Consider the following 15196-nt stretch of genomic DNA (forward strand, 5'->3'; position numbering starts at 1 on the left):
TCCAGGGAAACAGGATTACTTTCCCCCATCCTAGGCAGAATTATCTATCTGTCCTTGAGCACACACCCATCACAGGAACCAAGTAATTGGGGATGGCAGCAGAAGATCTCAGAAATGATTATGTTGCAAATTAACAAGTGAATTACAATTCTGGGCAGAGAACAAGGCATACAGCCTTCAAATCATCTTTTTAAAAGTCCTCTGTTTCTCTTGATGGACAGAATCACAGCCTCTGGAATAGGAGTCCCCTGTTTCTCCTCTGCTAGCAAAGCAGTAAAACTTCTTTTTCCTTTTTCTCAAAACTGTGTCCTTGTTATTTGATTGGCATCAGGGATAAGGACTGAGTTTTTGGGTAACACAATTAGATGATTCTCCTTTTTATTTGACCAAAGAACAGCTATCTTAGGTAATAACTGAAAATATTCAAATTCTTTCCTCAAAGAACTGTAAATCTTATACAAAGTTTTTCTTTTCCTCAAAGGTACTTTTCATTCAATGAAAACATGAGTGTTACAAACAAAACATTTAAACTTTTTCTTTAATTTTAAAGAAACTGATATACATGGATTATATACCTGAGACCAGTACTGCCAAGCATGCTGCAAGTTATTTTTTACCTGATTTCAAAAAAACTGTATTGGTGGGCATATAGTTATAAATTTTAAGATCATCATGAATATAAGTAAGTCTCTTTTAGTGTGAAATAATATTAGTCATTTAAAATTAGCATATTCCTTAGGGAATACTAAGAAGACAGTTTGCTGTTCAAAATATTTTTACTTCTTGTTGTTCAAAATGGTTCCTAGACACTTTATTCTAATTTTGACATCTCTTATGAGCTCTGGAATATCTAAAGTTCTCACTTTGAAAAACGGTAATACAGCATTCGCTTAAAAAAAAATTTCACAAGATACCATTAAGTTTACTATTAGATGGTATTGAATCATTTCAGGATCATTCTCCAAATATAATTTGTTCATTAAAAATAATACATTGCAGGACTGGGGTTGTAGCTCAGTGGCAGAGCATTTGCCTAGCATGTGTGAGACCCTGCGTTAGATCCTCAGCACCACATAAAAATAAATAAAATAAAGGCATTGCGTCCATTTACAACTAAAAAAATACTTTAAAAAAATAATAATACATTGTGAAGCCAGGCACAGTGGTGCATGCCTGTAATCCCCAGTGGCTTGGGAGGCTGAGGTAGGAGGATCTCAACTTCAAAGCCAGCCTCAGCAAAAGTGAGGTGCTAAGCAACTCAGTGAGACTCTGTCTCTAAATAAAATACAAATTAGGGCTGGGATGTGGCTCAGTGGTTGAGTGTCCGAGTTTAATCCCCAAATAATAATACATTGTGAGCCAGGTGCAGTGGTACACACCTGTAATCCCAGCTACTCGGGAGCCTGAGGCAGGTCACAAGTTTAAGGCCAATCTGGGGAACGTGATGAGGCCCCATCTCAAAGTTTTAAAAAAGGCTGGGGATATAGCTCAATGGTATTGCATACCTAGGTTCAATTCCCAACACCATAATAAAGTTTAAAAAAAGGGGGGGGGGGGAGATACATTGTGGGTTATATTTAAAATCACTAATATTTGTAAATTAAATTTACCTGCCACTCATAACCCTGCATTTTAAAGGAAAAACGATAAATAAGGCATACTTCTATAGGAAGCAACCCCAAATTTTGATGTAGGACTTTGATCAAAATATTGCTTGGTTTCTTGACTTGGACATGTCCCTTTTTCCTTGGCTTTGGTTCCTTGAGTCAGAATAGCTTGTTTTTGAAGGTGCTGGGGATGGCCTTGTGCATGCCAGGCCAGCACTCTACCCACTGAGCTACATCCCCAGCCCAGAGTCTATTTGTTTTTAAAGGCAAAGTTTTAAAGAGATAAAACTAATGATGTTAGTGGTTGGAGTGCACAAAAAGAGGACCACACAAATAACAATTTCATATGTAGATTTTATTCATGTTCCTGGATGGAGACAAAAACAATATAATATTTTCATAGGGTTGATGTTCACATAAAGTTACTTTTTTTAAAACTTACATTAAGTAGTCTGAATTATAAAATGTTTATAAATGATTTAATGGATTGAGAGAAACAATAAATGCCATCCATGATTATTTCTGAAAGTGAATTGCTATTAAACTCTAACTGAAATCTTGTACAATTTATTGTCTTAATTCTATTTTGATTGAAACTTTTTATGATTTCCAAAATATGTAACTTTAAATTTTCATGTTTCTCAAAAATCTTACAAATTTACTATATTTGAAACTGTAAAATAATTTCAAAGACAGTAAAAGCTATAACTATAACCATAGACTAAAAATTAATTACTCATTTCATAAATGACCCATACATTTTGAATAATGTCAAGATCTGAAAACTAGTTTTATATATCATAAAGAATCACAAATGATTGGAAGTCCATATTCACTAACTTTGAACACAAACTTTACAAAAATTTATCTTTAAAAGATACAAATTAGACAAAATGCCCACTAACTGGGAAACAGGTAGTGACATTCACACAATAGATTATTATTTAATAAAAATCAATTAACTATGGCTTAATTCATCTTACTGGATGAATTTTAAAGTTTCTGAGATGAATAGGTCACAGAATCACAAATACAGTATGAGTCCATTTAGATAAAATTCAAAAAGTCAAAACTAAACAAAGCAAAGCAATTTTTTAAAAAGGGAATGATTACATTTGGATAGTGGTTACCTCTGGAGGAGGTAAGTGAATGTAATCAAAGACAAACCACAGCAGGAACCAAATGTCTGCGTGATATTCTATTCTTCATGGCTCAGGAGGTGGTTGAGTACTTAGGTATTTATTATTCATCCTTCAACTGTACACATTTTATACACTGTGAAGGAAATAAGAAAATGGAAACCTTGTATGTAGATAACTCTTTGAAGAGCTTAATTTTGGTTGGGGCATAAAGAAAAATAGATGAGGGAAATGTGAGTGTTGAGAAGTTTTGCTCTTAATGCAGAGAGCATCTAAATGCCACAGAAAGGTTCCACTGGATGGGAGAAGTTGAAGACAAGGGAACAAGTTACAAGGTGTATCTGAAGAGACTGCTCTCTGAAGGAAGGAGGAATGCTACGGAATCCATCAAAGGGAAGGAAGAAAGGATGTTAATGGGCATAGCAGATTTATACACTTAATGAGGGGAGGCTGAGAGATGTCATTCATGGTAACTTGTTCCTCTCAAATCAAACAAGGTTACTGGCTGAAAGTGGAAGGCCATATTTTCAAGAAGAAGTGGAGACATGAAATGACAATTTTAAACAGTGGAAGAGTGAAGTAACCACAAATAAATGCTGACCATTTTACCTCCCCTGCTAATGCGGCCTTTGCCAAGAATGTCTCCCCCTTTCTTCACCTAGACAATCTTCCCATTTCAAGCCTCATCTCAAGATGTCTTCTGTGAAACCTATTCTGATCATTCTTAACAATCATTTCCTTTAAAATGTTTTAGCAATCAGCAGTATCGCTCAATTTTCACTTATTCAAATATTATCTTGCAGTAACTCGTGTTGCATGATTCGATATTTGTGTTCTCTTGTTAACTACAGTTCTTCAGGACAGAAATCAGTTTTTTTTTTTCACTGTCCTTCCCACTTTCACAAAAATAGAGCATTCTTATACACAATGAACATTCAGATGCATATTGTAAATATATCATCTACTGAAACAAATATCTTTAAATTATAAAATAATGAATACACAGTTAGGGTGGTGTTGTATGCCCGTAATCCCAGCTACTGAGGAGTTTGAGGAAGAAGGATCACAAATGCAAGGTCAGCTTGGCATTGGTGATACCCTGCCTCAAAAAGCTGGGGATACAGCTGAGGATATGCTTACCTAGTATGTGCAAGGCCCTGGGTTCAATTCTTAGTACCACCAGAGAAAAAAAGAAGAAAAAAACATACATGCATGAATATGTGCAGAATTTTGAAACTTCCATTATTTTTCTTGGTTTTCTATTTTTAACTTCATAACTTACATTTTAGAAGTGAAGTCAAAGATCTAATGTTAACATAATTTAACACTTTCTAAAAACTGTTCCTGCTTATTAACTTGCTGAAATCTTTTCATCATTACAACTTTTAAATATTATTTCTTCATGGAGGTAATTCTCCCAGAAAATGAGGCAGAATGTTATCATGAAAGACAAATTATGTTAGGCATGCCATCTTGTGGTTGAGAGTAGCCCATACACTAATGGGTCCTTTCAGCGACAATATTTAATTCAGAAATAAAATATTCAGTAAATTTTCAAATATCTTAGTTAAAATCTATTGTCGCTACATAGTAATGCAAATTAAATATGTGCATTAGTCAGTGTTTGCATAGCTGCCATAAAACAAAAAACACACACAAAACAAACACTGTGTACTGAAGGGTCGATAGATTAATTATACAGAAATGGATTCCAATAATATGGGAAAGCTGCTGTCTATAACAATATAAATATATATACCTTTATTAACACTTAATTTTGGAGAACTGACCTCTCGAAATAGGTAATTTTATTTCTTTATCTACTGCTAAGTAGTTGACTGTTACATTCTGGATTTAAATACTGTCTGCTTTTCAAACTTCATCCCCCTAACTAAACAAAGAGGAGTGAAGGACACAGAACTTACCTAATTTAGACAGTGTAGGATACACACAATTAATTCTAGTCCAAAATGGAGTTTGAAAATGGTTACAAATAGTGGCCCTTACTAGATAAACTTACTACTTTCTCCAAACAAGTTAGCTATTTTGAGCAATAAAAGCTTTCTAGCCAATAGAGAAATAGTAAATGGTTACAAGTGTAGCACTTAACAACTGTACTTAAATATTTTAAATTGCAAAACTGAATACATTTTGGTCCATTAAAAGTGGGGATGAGGGAGTAGAAACTGATATACTTCTCAAGAGCACAAAGCAAAGCATGATAGCAAAAGTTTCCATGCACTATGCCACCAGTTGTCACTTCTAGATTAAGGACTGAAGGAGGTACAGTGTAGGTATGATGATCAGTCCTAGAAATTAGGCTACTGAAGTTCCAAAAATTAACAGATAAATATATATACATATATATGTGTACATTTACATAGAAACAAATGCTGTTGTACTCCAAATCAACTTGAGATTTATTATTGCATGCTTATCACCAAGAAAAGATATTCTACTCAGAGAACTTTCCTAAGAATTGATTTTGGATTAGTTTTTCCACATGACTTTTCAAGACATTTATATCAGCTGAACAAATATGATACTCCATCTTCTCTTGCTGTTTTGTTCTCTCTAATAAAGCTCCATGTAGTGGAGGTAATGCATTGTACGAACCCAACAAATAAAGCTGACTTGATGAAGTTTGGTTGATTTCTTTAATCTTTAAAGCCTGCAAAATAGCAGGTGCAAACTTTGAGTAATGAGCTGTAGATGAGACAATCACTGGGCAAGTTTTGTCTTGCATTCTGTCTGCAACCACTTTTGCAACAGCTGTGTGTGGATCCAAAATATATCCTGAAGCATTATAGGTAGAGTTAATAGCTGCCAGGCACTCTCCTTCAGTGCACCAGTCAGCTACAAAATCCTGCTGAAGTTTCTCAACTAGAATCTTTTCAATTTGGAAGTGATGGTGATTTTCTAACTGATTAAATAATTTTGTCATTAACTGTCCATCTTTATTAGCCATCAAGTGTAAATGTCGCTCCAGGTTTGAAGATTTGAGAATATCTATTGATGGTGAAAAAGTTTGAGCTAATTTTCTTTCCCTTAGATCATAATGTCCTGTTTTTATAAAATCAGTCAAAACATGGTTCTGATTGGATGCACAAATAAATTTTCGAATAGGGATTCCCATCATTTTGGCATACACTGCTGCTAATATGTTTCCAAAGTTTCCTGTGGGAATACAGACATCTACTGGGCTTCCAAAAGAAATAAACCCTTGGCTAACGAGATCAAGATAGGCAGAAGCATGGTAAACTACCTGAGGAAGCAGTCGGCCCCAGTTTATGGAATTAGCTGAACTTAATATTGTTCCATATTCCACGGTCAGAAAGCCAGTGAAATCAGAATCGTTAAAAATTCTTTTTATAGCTGTCTGGCAAAAGTCAAAATCTGACTTGACACCCACTGCCCATCCATTTTCTCTCTGACTGCCAACTATTTGTGCTTTCTGAAAATCACTTACTCCAATCTCAGGAAAAAATGTGACCACAGCTATTCTTTGCTTATCATTCTTATTAAGACGACTAAAACCATTTAAGACTGCACTCCCTGTGTCTCCTGAAGTAGCTACAAGTATCATGTAATTGCAACTTGTTGGAATGCAATGTGCAAAAATATGAGGCATAAGCTGTAAAGATAAATCCTTAAATGATCCTGTTGGTCCATGAAACAATTCCAGGATGAACTGGTTGCCTGAAAGGTGCCTGATGGGAGCAATTTTTGAGCAGGCAAAATTTTCCCCATAAGCAATTTCAATCATTTCCCCCAATCTGGCAGCAGGTATGTCTGCAGGATGTATACACCTTTCCAACAGTATCTGTGCTCTTTCTACATAGGTTGCTCCTACTAGGTTTTTCCACTCCCCACAGCTTAATTTTGGGAACTCCTTCTCAGGAACAAACAGTCCACCATCAGAAGCTAAGCCCTCAATCACAGCTTCGCTAAAGAATTTTGTTGAAACCTTCTGTTCACAGTCTTTAGGACAAATGTGTCTTGTTGAAATGAATGTTTCTGAGTCCACATCTTGGTATCTTTTAACTTCATTCAGTACTTTGTCAGCTACCTCCTCTGGGGAAGCCCCACTTTCACAAAAAACTCGCGCATCATACCACTTCTTATAATACTGTTTCCTAAACTTAAGTAAGTCTTTCACAGATGTTTCAGAATTCTGACCTACAATCCTATCTATCTTCATTAGTTTTAGACGGTTAATTATATCCATTAGGGGTACATCCAGGTATACAATTATGCCATTTTTCTTCAGATGCCACATGCTAGCATCATGCATGGGATTGGACCCAGTAAGGGAAATCACACTTCCAGATGCAGAGAAGTTTAAAACAGCTTTTCCTTCCTCTTCTAAAAATTGCTCATTGCCCACATCCTGTAATTTTTCAGACACACTCATATTCCAGGTTTTTTCAAGGATATCATCATCCACATCTATGACACAACAATCTAGTTTCTGCCCTAGTATTTTGCCTACTGTTGTTTTCCCAGCACCAGGAGGTCCCATTAGGATAATATTTTTGTCTCCCAAAAGAGAGTGGGTTGAACACCATGACTTCCTTAATTCTGTGAGTGCATCAGTTCTTGAAAGAAATAGCGGTGCATGTTTATCTGTTTTAACATGTATACTAGAAAAACATTTCTGTATTATCTGTTTCAGATGCAGATATCGGTTAAAATGGAGCATTCTCTTCACTTTTCTGTCCAAGCAAACCTAATAATTGGGTTCAACCCTTTTAAAGACATGAAAATAAAAGAGACATCAGTTTACTAAGATCAACAAACTTATTAAAATACTGATAGGATTGAATATAACCATGCCCACTACCCATATACTGTTTAAAAATCTTCTAAGAATATGGACAGTTAAAAAAAATCCTGATTCAAATTCTCACATATTTCATTATCATTTCAAATCTCAAATATACTTGAAAAACCCACCTCAAAAAGTATGATTCCCAGCACAAAAAGGTAACTATAAACAGAAAACTTAATCAGAAAATGTCATATCATAGATGTTTTTAGACTATATACTAAATCAAAATAGCATGTACTTTTATGAAATGCTGTAACAAAAATTGTTCTATGGTTTATTGGTTTATATATTTTATAACAGATACCAAGAGAATTTGCAGTTGGAGTGCTAATAACTTGTAATCACTGAAGTCGACAATATTCTGTATATTCAGTATCTCTAGCTATATGAACAGGTTGATGGATTATCATATTACTTATCAACTTATTATTATAGAATTCACAATAGAAAACTAGAATAAAAGAACATATTAGCTTATAAAATGCTTAATTTTCTAAACTACAAATGAATGTATGACATTTTCTTTCCTATGTGCTTTTTACATACACATTAAGAATAATTCTTACATATGATTCACACTGAAGGTCATAAAAAAGCGAAAATATAATATGCAAACAGTTAAGAAAAAGTTAATACTCATCAATAAAGTCAAAGGCTATATCTATAACTTATCTGCATGGGCCCATCATTTTTGGTTTTGTTCCTATAACATTATTAGTGGCAAGATTTAACTCAAATTCCAGACTCCAGAGAAGATAGCCAAGAAATTCAGGGAGGTTTACAATGATGAAAGGAAAAAATTATTCTGGCATCTAAAGATTCTCTACAATTCTCCATACTGATCAAGTCCCTGTCTCTGGAAATATACTCTGTGGTAAGTATGCTAGGTAAGTCAATTTTTTTATCATGTAAAATGCAATTTAATAATTACTGCAAGACAGGTGAGGTGGCACACACCTGTAATCCCAGAGGCTTGGGAGGCTAAGGCAGGAGGATCATGAGTTCAAAGCCAGCCTCAGCAAAAGCAAGGCACTGAGAAACGCAGTAAGACCCTGTCTCTAAATAAAAATTTTTAAAAAGGCTGGGATGTGGCTCAGTGGCTAAAGGCCTCTGGGTTCAATCCCTAGTAACCCCTGCAAAAAATAATTATTGCAATACTCACTCATATTGAAGTGACTTTACAGACACACAGTGGGGGCTTTTCACATGTTCTCTAATAGAACCAATATGTAACTAAGTCACAACCAATATTAAAGGGTATATTTAAATGTTTTGAAAAAATTAAATCGTGTGCTACTGATTAAGCCAAACTGGTAATTTAATGCTTAAACAGTTTTAAGCTAATTCTTGGTTTAACTTACAAGAACTGTCAAAAGAAAGAACTCATTTCCTTATTTGACTTTTCAGCTTGTGTGTGCAGGGCTTAACTCCACTGACTTGTAAACATGGGACATACAGGAACCAATCTTAGATGAAGTTTGTTGATTCTGGAGCAAAGGTGATCTCTGAAAAAAACAGAATCTGTAAGGGAAAAAATTTCAAGTTAATCCTAACTGCATTCAGTATCATAAAACTCTACAATGTAAAGACCTTATTATTTAAAGATTCATCTGAAATTTTTAAAAGACAGAAAAATTCACCTTTTCATGTTTCCCCATATCTATTACTAGAAGATTAAGATACTAGTTTTTCTTTTTCAACATTTGTATTTGTCATAGAAAATAAATTTACTGAACAGTACTGAAAGTATTTCTATCATCAGGTTTTAAAAAGACAATATAACCAAATAATAACAAATACACCTGAAATTTTAGTGATTTAATCAGAGGGGGAAAAAATCAGACAGACTAAAGCTATGAAATGCCTGAATTGTTCTTTCGGAGTGTCTTATTCATCTGAATCACTTCATGATTTGCATAATATATACATAAAGCCTAAATAAAGCATCTGCCACACAAGTACTTCTTACTTTTTAATAACTTTTATTTATTTATTTATTTGGCACTGAGGATTGAACCCAGTGCCTCACAAGTGCTAGGCAAGCGCTCTACCACTGAGCTATAACCCCAGTTCCACAAGTACTTCTTAACTTTAAAATGGGTCCATAATAAATTCAAAACATATATCATAGTGGTTAGCACGTAAGACTATTAATATATAGTAACAATCGTTGTCACTGGATGACAATGGACTAAGAACATATAACTTGAATCAGAATATCCAGGCACAAGCCTAGATATATGTTTTTATAGTTTGGTTTGTTTATAAACCTTCAGATAAAACAGTAGTAATCATCCCTGCATTAAGAACTATTTTTCTATGCAGAGTCTGATCCTTTCCCTGGAGTAATCCAAGGACCAGAGAGAATTGAACCATAACAGCAATTTACTAAACTGCATTCTGGGACTGTACGCTTTAGTACTACATGCTATAAGGACACTGTATAAAACAGCCTGATTAACCTATTCAAGAAGCTCCTGCTTATAATATTACAGTGTCTCCTTTTGTGTTCACAATTCATAACTTTCTTTTTGATCTCTGTATCAGGAATTATTAAGAATTACCTGAGTAACTGGTTTGTTTTATGGATACTGAATCTTTTATCTTCCACTTTATGCTGGTTGCTACAATATTTAACATCAACTTCATTTAGAGAAGACTGTAAGGCAAACATTACAATTTTCCTTTTTCTTACTTCCCTTATGCCTTCTCATTTTTTATTTTCTCATTTCCCTTTTTCAAAAGACTGTGGAAGCAAAATAGATATGAATTGAAAGAGAAAACTATGACAGTTCAATTTATAAATTCTCTACCAACATTCTTTGACTACAACTCTTCCTTAGACTAGCTGAAGACAGTTAAGTGCTACAGCATATAACAAGTATCAGATGAATTGTATTTTAGGCTACACACCAAATTTTATTTTGTAACATTTAACCATGAATTAATTTTAGAACCTTGATACAAGTCTATTTTAAGCTAATGAAGACAAAAGAATATGGATAATGCACCCACATGTAACATTCTGTAAACTGGATTTTTACTTAAGAGGTAATACTATTGATTCTCATTATTCATGGTAATTATGTCCAATAAAGTCTCCACTGTTGTTGAATTAGTGCCTATTGAACCATTATTCCCAGGGGAAAAACAGGGTTAGGTTCCTGTGAGCCTCTGGTCACAAGATTCTTGCCCGCCCATCAACATATAACCTTGTTTTATGTGTGTTTCCTTTTAAAGACATCTTATTTACACTCTTATGGTACTATAACTCAAGCCTGAATGAAGGTAATCACACAAACCTGTTTTCTAATGTAAGGCATATCACAGTATTCTTGCACCTGGGAACACTACACAGCACTTCAACATTAGCTTAGGGACCAATTACCAAAGTCACTCACTAAACACACAAAAATGTGGAAAATGTGGCACTAAATAGAATGTGGAAAAGCCATTCATTTATAATATGAGAACAAGAAGACAGTATCACCGTGTTTGACCTCAGCTAGGAACACACATGTGACACCACTCAAATTTTTCACTGCTTTGCATTTGTTCAGGAATGATTTTTTTTTTTTTTAACAGTGGTTACTCAGTGTTGACTTGGAGGTTACAAATATATTTTAACAAGTAGGAGATCAAAAATATGGAATTCATGAATAGTGAGGTATTATTTTTCTTTTATTCAAAACTTTTTATTTAAATCTTTTCATTTATTAATATTTTAATATGTTCTTCATTATAGTGGTCATGAATAAGCAATTTTTCTTCAAAAGGCAAAAATTATATGAATTGAAATGGAAGGCAATCATTTAAGAGTCAAACCCCAAAACTATTGAAAAGCAAATGTCTTAGCTATTCAGAAGGCAGGAGTACCACAAGTTCAAGGTCAGCCTAGGGAACTGAGACCCTAAGTTTATTTTAATAAAATAAAAATAAAATAAAAAGGACTGGGGATATGGCTCAGTGGTAAAGTGTTTGCCTAGGATGTATGAGATTCTGGGTTCAAACCTCAGTAATGCAAAAAACAAAACAAAACAAGTATTTTGAATATCGGTAATCAGATTTCACTATAGTGCTAATTCTAAATATTTTTTGTAAAGCAAGTTCTCCACAAAAATGCTTTACATTCCTTAATTCCATAGATTTCTATGCAACTCCATTACAAATTAATTTTTTTTTCCCCAGTGCTGGGTATCTAACCCAGGGCCTCAAACCCAGGGTCTCATACATGCTAGGCAAGAGCTCTATCACTGAGCTACAGCCCCAACTCCTCATATTAGTAATTCTTAAATGTTTCCCTATTGATCACATCTTACAGTGGAAGTTTTCTGAGCCACTAATTCTAATGGATCTTTTATATAGATATAAAAGACACTTTTCATCCAAAAGGTAAATAAAAAGACAGGGCGTGAAAGTAAAAGAGCTTTAAGAGACAAAACCAGAATGTCCACATGTACCTATGAACTCAAGTATCATGAAACCTCAGGCACAAGATTTTGACAATTTTACTGTGACAAGCTGACCAAAATTAAAGAATTCAAGAGGAAAAATTACAGAGAACACTTAAATTTTTCCTATAAATGCTACTATGCTTACATATTTAAACATGAAGTACATAATAGTTTTCAGCAACCTATTTACAATATTTTAAGTTTACCATTAGATGTTAATCAACTAAAATTATACTCTAACGTGTCAATTTTTACTAGCAAAATCATAAGAATTTTTCAATTTACTAAAAAATTATCTGGGGACTCCTCAAAACCCTGTTTAATCAAAATTATTTAGCAAGTGCAATAAAATTAAAAAGATTTGCTTGCTATTATATGACTTTCCAAAACACAAGATATAACACTTCAAAAATCATTTCATGAAAACTAGCTGTAGTTCAAGGATCTCCTGAAAGTCTATGCCATAAGTATGCTGATCATTCTAAACACAATCTCTTTTTTAAATTTCTCAGAAAAGTGACTCTCTAGATCTAGCTCATTATCTTTTTATGAAGAGTATTGACATTTTCAAAAATTATTTAAATTTACTGCACTTTTATGGCAACAGTTTTTCAATAAGTAATAACAATAAGATGTACACCAGGGATATACTAGCCAAGGGGAGGTAAAGCTCTGCTGACTACAGACCCAAAACCTAACAGGCCTTCAGTTACTCCCCTACTTCCCAGGAAACAGAGAGGTAGAGCTGGTGGAAGAATCACACAGTCTAAGGCCACAGCGTAATCACAAAGATCTTACAGTCATTTTACAAGTTCATCACTTATCTTTGTTTTTATATTGAATCTCATCAAGCTTTTCCTGTCGTTAGTCATCTATTGTTAGTCCTGCTGTTAATGGTCCATACCAATAGTCTTAAGTATTTGACTGAAAAGATTTTTAAGTACCCTTTCAATATTATAATTAAAAATGATCTAGTTACTTTTATGAGGGGTTTATTCTCCTTTCAAACTCTTATTTATATCACTACAGTCATTTTTATTTAAATAGATTCAAATAATCATTAGCAAAAAACCCTAATCTGCTGATGTACAATACCTTTTACACTAATTATCTGCACAAATTACAATCTACCCACTTAATCTGTCCCATTGCTGTTTTTGTAAATTGTTTCACTGAAGTACAACTTTGCTCGTTTGTTGATTCCTTCATATGTTCATTTGTTTAATATTATATTTGGTTGCTTTTGAGCTACAGTGGCAGAGCTGAATACGCAGCCTGCAAAGGCCTATAGTATTGTAGAGTCTAACTCCTGAAGGTGTACCCCAGTACTTATTACCTATAGACATGATGTTGGACACAGGCATTTTCTTGAACAGTACTGTCATTCTGAGGGAATTATAAAAATTAGAAATATATTGTTTAAACACACTTTCAAAAGGCAATCAGAATTAGACCAAATGTCTAAGGAAACAAAGTTCTTTTACAAACAAGATTTTTCATCATGACATTCTATATGCTACAGTTAAGCAAATTCTATTTAGTTTTTGTCTGTTTTTTGAGGTTCTGGAGATTGAACCCAGGACCTTGTGCTTGCAAGGAAAGCACTCTACCAACTGAGTCATATCCCCAACCCCTCTATCCAGTATTCTTAAAAGCATAATAAATAAATTGATATTAGGGCAATTATTTCTGTAAACCCTGGAAATCAAGGCTAAGACCAGTTGGTGTTTACCGGGTCTTTCAGGATCTGACAATACTAAGGGTTCCTTCCAATTGGAAAACGTTAAAAGCCTTGGGACTGGGGATGTGGTTTAGTGGTAGAGCACTGGCCTAGCATGCTCGAGGCCCTGGGATGATTGTGTGTGTGTGTGTGTGTGTGTGTGTGTGTGTGTGTGTGTGTGTGTGCGTGCGCGCAAAATGCATTTTATCCACTTGGCTAACAGTGTTCCCATTCTATGAATCTTTTGTTCACATCTTAACAAGTATAGGAATAATTCCCCCAAATAATTTTTCTCTTTACATGCTAAAGAAAAATACTCAGAGGGAAAAGAAAGGGGCAAAGTGGTACAGATAGGTCTAGATCTAAACTTACTTCTAAATTCATCTAAAATTATTTGGAAGACAGAAAATCTGATGTGAAGGTATCAGGAGAATCGTCCCCAAAAGAGCATTCATCTGAAATGTTTGTTAAACGCCCAGAATAAAACATTAAAATCCGATCAAACTGAATAAGAAAAAAACTAAATTTATTCTACCTAAGGAAATTCAGTAAGGGCCCCAAATAAGGATCTACACATTTAGCAAAGCCTGATATATGAACTAAAGTTTGCCAAGCATGTTATTTAATCCTTCCACAAGTCACCAGGTAGTAAGAACCCCAAATTCGATGTTCTCCCTTTTCTATGCGTACCTCTATTTCCCTGGTCATGTGACCTCTGAAAAGCTGGTTCAGAGTCATACATCTACCTTACCAAATCACATAACCAAAATGTCTTTTAAAGGCTCGAATAAAGGCTTCTAAAAGAGTTTCTGTAGTCACATGTGAATAGACCAAAAGAAGATTGGTTCCAAATGGCATAAAACCGCTTCTCAGAATGAAAATTAAAAAATAAAAAATAAAAACATGGGCAAAAATTCAAGGGTCGGTTTACAAGGCTCCCAGTTTCCGCTGCTGCTGCACTGGTCTGCAGAAGACTAAAGGGAAGGGCCCGCCCAGAGGGCAGCCGGGGCGAAGAGCTCACCGGGTAGCGCAGGAGAGCGCAGCAGGCCAAGGGGAGGGCACGGGCGCCACAGGTGGATGGAGCAGGTGGAGGCGGGATGGCGGGCGTGCACTTGTACCGGGGCTGGGCAGGGCTGCGCGGGGAGGGGGGCTTCCGAGGAGCCTCGGATAGAAGCAGCAGGTAGAATAAGCGCAGGGTGGAGATTACAACTGAGTAGCCGCAAGAAGGAACCAAGGGAGAAAGGCATGCGATGGGAACGGACTGGTCTCTACTTTTCCTTTCTTTCTCCTCCAGTAACTCACCAAGAAAATCACACTGAGAAGACGGGGGAAAGGAAAGGAAATGGGAAGAAGGGTCCATAAACCGCCAGTACCGCCTCGGTAGACAGCCCCGCAACCCCGGCTCTCAGCAGGCCCGCCCCCGCGCCGCGGCCTCTGCGCCTGCG

At 35.3% G+C, this 15196-nt stretch overlaps 1 protein-coding gene across 5 annotated transcripts; it reads right to left on the reverse strand.

Moving 5' to 3' along the window:
* Window positions 1–3543: 3543 nt before the first annotated feature.
* Window positions 3544–15181, reverse strand: Thnsl1 (threonine synthase like 1). Of its 5 annotated transcripts, none has more exons than XM_047521372.1 (4): window positions 15054–15089; window positions 10142–10323; window positions 8939–9098; window positions 3544–7494 (listed from the first exon to the last, which is right to left on the reverse strand). In XM_047521372.1, exon 4 carries the CDS (start codon window positions 7446–7448, stop codon window positions 5202–5204), a length of 2247 nt encoding a protein of 748 aa, XP_047377328.1. In that variant the 5' UTR covers window positions 7449–7494; window positions 8939–9098; window positions 10142–10323; window positions 15054–15089; the 3' UTR covers window positions 3544–5201. The 5 variants fall into 5 exon arrangements, with proteins under 5 accessions (XP_047377328.1, XP_047377329.1, XP_047377330.1 ...); XM_047521373.1 differs by lacking the exon at window positions 15054–15089 and adding an exon at window positions 14773–15044; XM_047521374.1 differs by lacking the exon at window positions 15054–15089 and adding an exon at window positions 14442–14746.
* Between the last annotated feature and the right edge of the window lie 15 nt (window positions 15182–15196).

The sequence above is a fragment of the Sciurus carolinensis genome, chromosome 12, assembly GCF_902686445.1.
Source record: "Sciurus carolinensis chromosome 12, mSciCar1.2, whole genome shotgun sequence".
Lineage (NCBI taxonomy): Eukaryota > Metazoa > Chordata > Mammalia > Rodentia > Sciuridae > Sciurus > Sciurus carolinensis.

Bases quoted from the DNA above. Each gene is read 5' to 3' on its own strand.
- Thnsl1 (XM_047521371.1), bottom strand. From the start codon at position 7,448: ATGCTCCATTTTAACCGATATCTGCATCTGAAACAGATAATACAGAAA.